We start from the raw sequence: 11,847 nt of genomic DNA, 5'->3' as shown, positions 1-11,847 counted from the left end.
ATTTTGCCAATTTCTCCGACTTTCGTGATGGCTACCGTTTCATTGTCCTCGATTATCTTGTCGTAAAATTAGGTAAACAATGTTGTAGGTGCTGTGAAACGAATTTTAAATGTTGAATGTAACGTTAAAGCTGATTGCTTAAACAATAGTCAATAAAAGATGTCTTTGTGAAAGTTCCAATTATTTAAATTTACAACTAAATAATCGTTTTGATCGTAAAATTTTTCCGTATCGGTGTCACAACCAACTGTTCTATATTTGATTCAAGTTGGGATTTATCGTGGAAGGAGCCTCCATATTGACCTTATCAATCAAACGTATGACATTTTTATGAGAGTGAAACTATTAAAGAAGGGTTGGAAGAAGCGTTTAAGTTTATAGTTCCGCAGGTGGATTTTAAATTCAAAACCACTTTAAATGTACAGAAAAAAGGGGATGGGAGAATTTGTTTAACACTCGTTTCAAATTTATTTAGTGCAAAAACCGTTATTTCCGGCCTTTAAGCTTGATCAAACATTTCAAACGTAATTTCTACGGTCAATAAATTTGCGTGCTTAGAGTTATCTCCACTAATGACACTGCAATTGTCGCATATTAGCCTTTCATGAATCTTTTTCAAGGCGTGAGAGTAATGAGAGTTATTATGATTCGTGTAAATGCCGTTGTATGCATCTTTCACTTAATGTATCTGATGGTGATGCACTCGGAGATAAATCGGTGTGAATATTTTTTAGAAACTCTATGAATATGCAAATGACTGATAAAATAAACAAAATTTGGAAGCCTCGCCTTTTGTATTTTTATTAATTTCCTCTCTATCCTGCTTTTTATTAACACGTAAAGGCAAGCAAAATTAATGGAGAATTTATTCATAAATTCGGCAATATAATCTTAGTCTTTTTAAAAATTATTAAATTATTATTGTAATGTTCCAAAAAAAAGCAATAATAAGAAAACTTAAAAAAATACTTCATTTAAACAATTTATAGTAAAGTTCTTTTTTCGGGCGTGTTGACACAGCGTAAATACTTACCCAAATACATAATGTGGGTCAGGCTGTTAATTAAAACAAAAACAGTTTTTACTGCAGGTGATAATAAGCAGACAACAAATGGGGTCAAAATTTATTGCAAAAAGCGACAAAAGGGTTTTGTTTCTTTGTGATAAAAAATAACGTTTTATTTTGCCCTGAAAACGACGTTTTAGGACCAGTTTTGTTAAAATCAGTTGATTTTGGACGATTTCTAGCTGTGTGGTTCTTATCCAAGAAATCCGAATTCGACGTTTTCGGTCAGAATAAAGCGATTTCAGCTTTTCTACAGCGATTTTTGCCTGAAATCGTCTGGACTCAAACGATTTCAACAAAATTGTCGTATTTCTTCTAAATTGTCCGAACGTTTTTTATGCAGATTATGCAATTTCTGTTTATAATAGATTGAATCTCTTCCTGAAAATAGTTTCGCAAGGAAGTCAGTGTTTATTTTTTTGCAATTTCGTGCCTAGCACGCATTTTTCTCTTTTATCTTTCTCTGTTTTTTTATTTTCCTTTGGTTTCGCCCTCGATTCAGTTAAATAAAAATGAGAAAAGCTGGTGATGGAATACATTGCGCGCTTTCGGAAAAGATTAATTTCCTCCTTGGTTATTCCGCATACAATTAGATTATTGCATTACAGTACAGCCCACCGTGCAAGATCCCATCCTACGATTACGTCCATTAGTTCCTCAAAACGCACCTCCAACCGCGACTACAATAATGAAACTCGTCTCCGATGAATCCAATTTTCCTAATCTAGCATCGAATGCATAACTCTATGCAACCCGAAGACCCGCTCTAAAGACCTCGTCCACCCCGAGGCAGCAGCTACCTCAGTTACCCATCCTCGACATCGTGCTATACCGGCCATCGAATCCATCGTAAAATAGTGGGAGTAAAAGCTGCCTCGTCGCTCTTTTCGGCCGCAGTTTGCCGTCAGTTCGTTACCGACTATCAGTGCGTTCAGTCTTCTCGACTTCCGGTTACGTTATACCCGATTACCGGACCGTAACGTCGACCTCAAAATAGCATTTTGTTGTTACCGCCGTTGTCGTAGTAACGCGAATCAACAATCAATAGCGTCGAGACGCCACAACTTTCAGTGCGAAAATACCAAGTGTATAAATAATGTGTGCCAGTTTGTAAAAATTGCAACGATGGAGCGGTTGTTTTTTGGATTTTTGGTGGTGGTTTTGGGACAAGGGCTCGAATTGAAAAATGGGGCTTATGATGACTTTGTGATTAAAATCACGGAGGGCGTCCCGCGGAAGGACTGCAGGATCGTCCTTGATAACCTTGAGGTATGCATTTGAACAATTAAAGCCCACACATGTCTATTATTTAATAAAAAAACAATAACGGTGGGTGCGTGCTGATAACATTCCTGCTGTTGTAACAATTGAAGAAACGGTAATCAAAGACGTCCTTATCGCCGGTTATCCTGTGTTTACTCGAGGATTTGCGATAATCGTCTGGTCCTCCCAGGCTTTTAAATTCTTCTGATAACGAACCACTCTGGTGTCTTAATGGTTTTCAAGAATAAATACCCCCGAGATTAGCTTTAAACGGTTTTAACGGCCGTAATTTATTTTTTCTTTTACACGTCTATTGTCACAACAAAGTGTAATTTCATGCGCGTTAAATGCATCGCGATGAGGGTCGCATTTTTGGTGAAATCACCAGGAAATGTCTCCATGTAATCAATTGTAAATAGCAAATTCGATTTGAAAGTTTATTAACAAATCCTCAACTTTTACTTGGTTGCTTGAGCGTGAACCCATCAGTTTTGTGTGTAAAAGTTCGAGGTTACGCGTATGCAAATCAGACGAGATAAGGTTTTTTAACGCGATATCCCGAGATACAATCGCCGTTTTAAAATTTCTGTCAGAGTCGAGCATTCTTCGAATTGCCTGCCTTGTTGAAGAAGCGATAAACAAACAAATCGGAGATAAATAAAGCGTGCACGAATTGGTAATTAGGCGTGTTATTGCAGCGATTTGTTTAAAACTTCCGATAAATACTATTTAGCTGTAAGTAAACGACGCCGCAATTTGCGGTCACGTTTTGCGCGGTTTACAAAAATGGACAAATTTAGGTTTTGTCACGTAAAATTGCCGAGAAAGATAAAAATTTTCGATTTCACGTTTCCTTCAAAAATGGTACTTTATGTGGCGAAAAATATAAATTATGTTAACATACCATGAAACAATTCCCCTTTTATTGCCCGAAACCCGGTAAAATTTGAATTAATTGGAGCTGAAATGCTTTTTATTGGGCAACTAAACCTAGACGTAAAATTAAGAACAGTAGTTTCGTATCATGATTAAAATTGTTACCTCATTCTTTGTAGTTGTGTGTTAATTAAGCGTTTAAGAAGAAACTTCCGAATTAAATAATTTGCAAAAACGTAACTGAAACAATGAATGGGTGCAAGAATTATTTAATGCGTTTTTTGTTGAATAATGGAGATTTCACGCTTGAGAGCGTGTGTGCAAAAACCGCCCGAAATGATAATTTCGAAAATTTCTTGCCGACGTTCTTCCAAATTAAAGAATTTAAAAACCGCTTCCCTGCGGTATTTTCAAATCGTCACGTTTTTGCTTGAAGGTCGGTAAAAAACCGCCGTGTGTACATCATGAGAGGTTTAAAAAACACCATGATGTAATGTTTATGCCTCGTCGTAATTTTAATAACAAATAAGCGCAATGCAATGCAATAATACCGGCAATTTACGATTCGCTATTAGGAGAATGCAAGTCCGCATAATTATCATCCAAGGATGAGCATTGCAATAATTCATTTCCAAGATGGCACCGCGCGCCGTTCCCTTGACATTCTCTCCTCTCACATAAACATCACAAAATCCCAAACAAAAGACTTAAAGTTCGATTTTAATCGAAGGCGCTCTTCTTCGACTTTCGTGACTCGTCCGAGTCACGTTTCTGGAGCGACGTGATTTATCCTCGATTCGGTTTAAAAAACGAGCGCGAGTTGGGAAGAGACTTCGACGATGCGTGAGACGATAAGTCCAGAGATGAAGAAGAGGAATTCTTGGCTACCGTGATAATTTCAACAATTGAAAATAAACATACGGACTGTTTGTCTATCTGTTAACACCTGCAGTCGTGATGGGCGAGGCCCGGCAAGGTTGTATTGGATGATTAAACAATCCCACGGCTCTTCTCTGCACATCGCCAACGGAAAAATCGACTCAAAGGTCACCAAAATCTCGCCATCAACACGGAAGAAGCGTCTAATGAGTTTCGACCGCAACGGAATTGATGTGCACATAAAGTAACCGCAGAACCTAATTCAATATCGATGTCGGCCGCCGACCGCCTTGATGTTTTTCTTCTTGGTAGCCTGCAGAATAATGGTATACACGGTAGCGGCTGCCCGGAGCTCAACAAAGATCGGCATTTTCTGGTGTACAATACAACTTGTCATAATTTAATATATGAACCTGCTTTGTGACGGTTAATTAGCCACCGTTGGCCCGACCGTAAATTATGTAAATACCACCATAGATCCTCCAGCTAATTATTGCGTAAATACGTCTCTCAATATTTTCAATTTCGTGTGCAGGTGGTGCAACTGTTGCAGAAATTCGATAAGTTTAGACGTCCGAAGGCACGTCTTCAACCTGACGAGGTATTGTGTGACCTCTGTGTGCCAGATAGAGTCAACAATAATAAATTTTTCGCGATTTAATCGGCTTTTAATTATAAAACGGGTCAACGTAAATCTATTAACCTTCTGGTGGTGAAGTATTACAAGTGTCAACGGATCGCATTTCCCTGCTTCTTTTGCCTGTTCACACCGCATAATAATCGCCGGAAAAATCTACCTAAATTAAAAATTTTGATTAGTCATCTCAGCTAATTTTATAGAAAAGTGCTCACTTAAACCCGGCCGCTATTAAGATAAAAGCAAAGGGAAACACAGACGAACAAAAAGAACCAAAGATTTGCCAACACAACACAATTGCGCCAATTTACACCAATTATCAAGTGTGAGAACGGGGGGCGCGTGAAATCGATAATGCACGCCAATGTTCGATTTCCGAAACCTTAGAATACATTAACTGGACCTCCTGAATTAAAACGAAAAAATTTTGCATTTTGTGTCAGTTTTTCCATAAGGGGTCGCAAGGTCGCCGAATTTCCCAATACCTCTGATGGCCTTAACGGTAGGCTACGCATAAATCGCCATTCTTCGCCAATAATAGGCGATAAAAAGCGCTGAGCATGTTTCTGGTTACATCTCCCGTTAGCTTGCGCTGCGTAACCTCTGACCCGAGTGGCGTCCGTAACGGCATCACACACGAATTTCGTTGTCTCGCGAAAATCGTATTTTTATCCACACTTTCGGTTTCGCTCAATTCTCACACACGTTTTTGTGCTTTATTTTCATGATTCGGATCGTGATCGCCTCGAGGTGGACTTGTTCACAAGTGATCGGATCACGATTTTTCGACACAAGTGTGAGAAATTTTTTCGTTTCGAATTGCCTACCTCACACTAACAGTATTGCTCTTCTAATCCGGCGGAAATTTATGGATGAGGGACGCGGCAACAATGAGTGAGGGAATTTAAAAGTAGGTGATTTAGTGATTTAAAAAAATATTTTTGATGGCGGATGGGTGGTCCAGAAAGCTGGAACTGTGTGACCTCCACCTTAATTTGCATTTTTGTTGTTCTGTCATTGTGTTGAGTCGATTCGTGACTTAATTATTGCTAAAGGTTACGAAATTCTTCCGATCTCGCACCCACAAGGCACAGAAAATTGACTCGCCTTAATGACTCTTACGGACGATTTCGGGAAAAAAATCAAATAAGACGCAAGTTTTTAATTGTGTATTTTATTGCGAAAGCGGGCACAATTAAATTTGAATAGGTTTGTTACACAATACAATAATTACAGTTACTTCCTAATAAGCTGACCTAGGATGACTCATTAGCAAAGAAATGTAAATGAAACATCTTAACTGAAAGAACTGCAATAAAGCACCGATTTTTGGCGACTTCCACGGACGGTGTAGGTGTTTTTGTGCCGTGAAACGAATTATACATTCAAATATGCATAATTATGGTAATCACTAATTACATTGGCGTTGTTATTCGTGGAAAAAAATCATTACTTACGTTATTTACTGGTTTTGTTTTAAAGTACAATAATTATTGACTCGGAGTTCGGCAAATGTTCTGATTTATGTACTATGATAATTATTTTTTTGTTAACCTAAATTATTCATGGATTTGAATTGTAAATGAGGCATCGTAATGAACCGATCTTACGTTGTCTTTTGTACGATAATTGCAATATAATAACATGAGAAGATTTGGAGGAACATTAGGTTTTACATTCCTGTGATAATTGTTCTCATTTTGGACATTTGTAATTGTTGGGAAGCTGGTATTAATGGCTGGGCCGAAAAGTTACGACACATGCTTTATTTAAATATTTGCGCTGAGATTTTCGGTGGTTAGTTATCGGTAGAAAAGCCGGGTGGAGGTCTTTGAACCGCATCTCGAATGAGGAGAATTTCTCCTTTTTTCTTGGTATTGTTATTAATAATCTTATAATTAATGAGAACCCGTGTCTGCGCTAATCACCTCAAATTAAGAAATTTTTTTCGAAAACCAAGTGGGTCGCAGCGTTACCTCACAAATGTTATAATCGGATATCGCGCGCATCATCTCTTATTCAAAGGTAAAAGGGCACAGCATCCAATGTGAAAGTTTTCATACAACGCACGGAATTCTAGGCCATCACGATCACAATACGCAATTATAAAAATCCTTATCATTACGTAACGACGAAATTTGGTGTGGGTGTGTCATTTTCCATAAAGGAGACAACGAAACGTTTGTCTAACGGCACTCTTGACGCATAATAGACGTCATACATTCCGGTAATTAAGGCCTCTTCACACTAATTGAATGCATAAAGGTATATATTGTGGAATAAAGCGCCACTAATGCAGACGGATTTTTATTTCTTCGTGTGATCATCGCCAGCGAAATTGGAAAGGATGCCTCGACCTTTAATTACAAAGAAAAAAATTAATAACGGCCAAAAGGTTAACATCATAGCTGGTTTTCTTCGCCATCGTAATTGCTTCTTCGGTGATGGTATTTATAACTTGTGTGATGATGCGCATGTATGTTTACGTTTTACGTTCTCTTATATGTGTTTAGAGGTTTTTTATTTCTATTTCTTCCACGTTACCATCTTCTTACTTAAGTTTAGCGTTTCGAGTCACGAAGCGCCTTTCATGTTCTCACGGCTCAGGAGAAGCTAAACTGTTAATTTACATCCGTTTGGATGATAGACGCCGTCTTAACACATCAAAAGACATTCACTCCCTTTCTATTCTCGATAACTACTCCCTTTGTTTCTGGCGATAGGCGCATTCTTTCCCTCAACTACGCCTTTGACATGCAAATCGCTCCATGCTCTTTTTATTGCTCCAAAATATGCAAATCCGGAAATGCACCCTCTGGTATTCAATTAAGACCCTCAGGTCTATCACCATGCGCTACATACTGATGTGCATTCCTGATTAGCGAGGGGGCACATCAAAGTATACTATATTTATTAGTCATCGGTGACGTCAGTTTTTACTTCCACATGAGGAAAATTGAGTTTTTCGCTCGGTCTTGACATTTGCTTCAGTTTATTGGCCTTTTCGTTACAACACCGCGATCGAAGATGCGTTTTCTCGATGTTGAAAGTGGGTTAGAGATACAAGATGATGCAAATAGCATTTCACACGACCTCGCGCGCGCCTCGTTTCCACCGACTTATCGTTTTTTCTTTTCGATTTCAGGAAACTCTTACAAGTGCATCTCAATATCTGTTCTCCGCCCTCGACAGTAGGGCTTTTCTGCGCTCGGCAACTGTCCTGCTTCCGCCGACATGGCCGGATTCTTGCGCCTCTTCGGCTGTTGTTTCCGGTTCGGGTGAAACCCCCGATGTGACAGTGTTGCCACGTGGACCGGCCCGAGGAAGGGTTTACACGCAACAATCGCTAGGTTGTGGCGAACCCGGCGACCAAATTTATCTAGCGTATGAAAGTTTAATGCAAAGGGATGCTTCGCTGGCCAGGTCTTTGGTCAAGGAGTTCGCCAAGTATCGGTACGGGGTTTTCGACGAACAGGGCTATTACAACGACCCCATCTATCCCATGTGTTTCTACGACGATCAGAACAAACAAGCCAAGGCGACGGGTTGTTCGGATTTGCCGATTAGTGATAATGGGTAAGCACAATTTTTTTTCTTTTGTAGGTTTTTTTAATAAAAAAAATATTTGTTAAAGAATCTGCACATCGGGGGCTAGTGTTGCCTACAATACGTCCAAAATGGTCGACGAGAAGGCACGAAGTTCGATCATGTTTGCCGCTGAAGCACCTCAAGTTTCAATGTTTTGTGATGATGGCAACCACGATCGTTATGCCCCAACGAAACACAATTCCATGTGCCAGAGACGAAGTGTCTTAGACGTGGTTTTGAAACATTCCGATTTTAGTGCCAATAGTCTCATTAACAACGTCAACAGCAATCAATTGATTGACACTTCCATTAAAATCACGTACAAAAAACAGAATTTGACGCGTTATGTTTTTGTCTTGGAAAGTACCAAAGATATGATGCAACGCGAATCTTGGAGTTACTTAAGGCTGGCGTTTAGATATTGGGCGTCGAATATTTTGCCCGACAACGCCGAAGTCGGGATGGTCCTTGCTGAGGAATCCTCGAAGAAAGTCCTAAATATTGTTTCGGTGAAAAATAGCAATAAAGACGAGAATAACAATCGGGATAAATTCTACTCGAAAATTCCGTACATTCCGAGTGATATTCTTCGCGCCGGTTGTCTCAACTGTGCGCTCAAAGACGCCGTTGAAATGTTAAACGACCGAACAAAAACAAACGGTCCGGCTAATAACGTCATCGTGGTAATCGCTGCAGGAATCGAATCGTTCGAAGAAGTCAACAAAACGATGGAAAAAGTAAAAAAATCCAAAATAAAAATCGCCACAATCAATTATCCCACAATAATGCGAGCGAATCTTTTGAACCGACTCGCCGAAGAAACCAACGGAGTGTCGTACACAGTTTTCGAACGCAAACTAAACGTTGACACCACTCTTTTATCAACTTATTTCGAACTCCAAAATGTTCTGTACGACATCGTTAAAAATTTCTACTCTGGAAGCCCGTCCGACCTCCCTATCGAAATCCACCGTCGGCAAATCACCGACGATGGTCGCAGCTCCATCACTGGTAGTTTCATGCTCGACTCTACAATGGGCAAACCCTCCCAATTCACCTTCTTCACCCACAATTCCGTCACACCTCTCATCAAAAGCATCAAACTGATAAGTCCCTCGCATCAAGTTTTCGCCGAACGTAACGACCGTTTCATCGATTTCAAAATGATCGGTTTGACGGCAAACATCTCCGAAAGTGGCACCTGGACGTACGTCGTTGAGCCGTACCCGGGAAACCCCCAACCTCATTTCCTCCAAGTCACCGCGACACCAATTTCCCCCACTGCGCCGGTCGTCACAGCCCGATTTTGGACGCACAGAAACCAAGATAACGGGCCGCTGATTCTTTTGGTCGAAGTGAAAAAAGGGGAGATTCCCGTTCTGGGCGCCAAAGTCGAAGTCACGGTGACCAAGCCGGAAATTAACGGCTCGTACCCGCACAAGAATAGCTTCGAGTTGTTGGACACCGGCTCCGGGGACCCGGACGTCACCAAGGGCGACGGGGTCTACACCAGGTATTTCAACGTGGGGGAGAACGGACAAGGGTTGTATAATTTCGAGGTCACGGTCAATGATAATGGGAACACGGCCTACACGTGGACGGAATCGGGAGAGTTTGACGGTAAGAAAAACACTCACAATCGAAGAATAAAATTAATTAACTGTTTTTTACAGATAATAAACCATGTTGCGGATCATCCATTTCGTCACCTGGGGTTACCCCCGTTTCGCCCTTCCAGCGGGTTCTTCCGAAAAAAACCCTAATGATAACTTCTGATGACATAACCGCGGCAGAAGCAATCTCTAGTGGACGAATTGGCGATTTGAGAGCCCAAATCATTCCCGAAGACATGAAAGCTCGTCTTACTTGGACCTCGCCTGACTTGGGCGGCCAAACAGTCACCCGTTACGAAATCAAATACGCGGCTTCAATCCCTGATATTACCGATGGTTTCGAAACAAAATCCAAAGAATGGGATAATGCGCAGCCATTCCCTCTACCCCCGGGGTCGGAAACCACCTACACCCTCGACATGTCGCAAAATCGCGATCTATTGGACAAACCGCTCTATTTCGCGATCAAAGCGTACCCAAAAACTTGGCCCGAAGTTGGCAGTCCTGTCTCCAACTGGATCCGTGTTTTAGTCCCATCACCACCGCCCCCACCCACCGTACCGCCAACCTATTCGACCAACGACCACCCATTCTGGTCGAATAGCAACGCGAATTCGGTAGGAGTGGACCCGGTGCGCCCCAGTATCGAAAAAACCATGGGTGTGGGTCTGGAATTGATCCTCCCCATAGTCATAGGTTTCATCCTTTTGGTGATCCTCCTAATCGTCTATTGTTACTTTTGCGTGATCAAACGACGCGATGCGAGAAATTCGCACAAGAAATCAACCAAAAACGACAAATTGAGTTCGACCATCACTATAGTACCCAGTAGTCCGCAAAATGTGCCTCAGAATCAACACTACGTTACGGACTTGCCCGATCCTCACCAAATTGGCGTCCCGATCAAGGACGAGTACGAAGAAGAGCAGAAAAAACGCTACTCTTTGGTCAACCAACAGGAGCAACAACTGATCGAAGAATTGAAACAGCAACAAATGGTCCACTACCAACAGCGGGATTTAGGGACTCCGAACCAAGGTTACCAAGGATTGAGTGTTATTTCAAACAGTACGTTAAACCGAAACGGTCACACTTTGAGTCCGTACAATTCATGGAGCGCGTCTCAATTGTTGCACGAACACGAACGCCGTCACAGTCCCATGGAGAATATGGACGATCAAGTCAACACCCATCAGGACCTCTTGATGAACCCCCAAGCCGACCATATGTCCCAGGACCATATGAGTCTGAATGGGCACTACCCGACCCAGCACCACATCCCGCCACCCGTCCCACCGCTACCGGCGTTCAATTCGAACGGTTATCCCGTCAATTACAACATTTATGGGGTGCACCAAGGCAATAACCACATGTATCAGACCCGCAATGAGGCCCTAGGCCCGTTTAACCCCAGTCTTCAGGGGTCGCTCTCGTCGGTGAACAGTGGTGACAAGAAGCGGCGGAATGTGACAATGGTGTAACGGTGCGTGATCACAGAGACTTATACGACCTATTTATGACACGAGGAGGAATAAAATAAGCGTTTTTGTTGATTATTTCTTTTTTGTAAATTGATTCTGCTAGTCAATGTTGATGTACGTTAATATACAGCCAGTACGTAGCATGTAAGTGATTGTTTGTAGTTTTATACAAATTTTTTGAGACTGATCTCACGTTTTTTGACTATTTGACAATGTGGGTGGCCGTTCTATATCGTAATCGTAATCTTAGGCTTTTGTACATATACCTAGTGGTACGATCAAATCTGTATATATTTTCATAAGTTTTGTAATTTGTCGACAAATATAAACTTGCAATAAACCATTTTTAGTTCGATCAGTTTTTCTTACGAAAATACAATTAACCGGCCCTTACGTTCTGAATAAAATATCGCGCGATTTTTCCGATTTAAAAACTCGAACGCG

The 11,847-nt window shown here is 41.1% G+C and overlaps 1 protein-coding gene across 1 annotated transcript; it reads left to right on the top strand.

Moving 5' to 3' along the window:
- Positions 1-1,944: 1,944 nt before the first annotated feature.
- LOC662351 (calcium-activated chloride channel regulator 4) lies at positions 1,945-11,758 on the top strand. The gene is made up of 4 exons (XM_968452.4): positions 1,945-2,335; positions 7,867-8,297; positions 8,356-9,929; positions 9,983-11,758. Exons 1-4 carry the CDS (start codon positions 2,192-2,194, stop codon positions 11,401-11,403), a joined length of 3,570 nt encoding a protein of 1,189 aa, XP_973545.1. The 5' UTR covers positions 1,945-2,191; the 3' UTR covers positions 11,404-11,758.
- Positions 11,759-11,847: the final 89 nt, after the last annotated feature.

The sequence above is a fragment of the Tribolium castaneum genome, chromosome 6 (genome assembly GCF_031307605.1).
Source record: "Tribolium castaneum strain GA2 chromosome 6, icTriCast1.1, whole genome shotgun sequence".
Taxonomy (NCBI): Eukaryota; Metazoa; Arthropoda; class Insecta; order Coleoptera; family Tenebrionidae; genus Tribolium; species Tribolium castaneum.
The sequence above is the reverse complement of the archived record's forward strand: the minus strand, read 5'-3'. Positions and strand labels throughout refer to the sequence as shown.

Coding starts and splice junctions, on each gene's coding strand:
- LOC662351 (XM_968452.4), top strand. CDS start 2,192: ATGGAGCGGTTGTTTTTTGGATTTTTGGTGGTGGTTTTGGGACAAGGG. Junction 2,336..7,866: donor TCGTCCTTGATAACCTTGAG/GTATGCATTTGA, acceptor TTTCGATTTCAG/GAAACTCTTACAAGTGCATC. Junction 8,298..8,355: donor TTGCCGATTAGTGATAATGG/GTAAGCACAATT, acceptor TATTTGTTAAAG/AATCTGCACATCGGGGGCTA.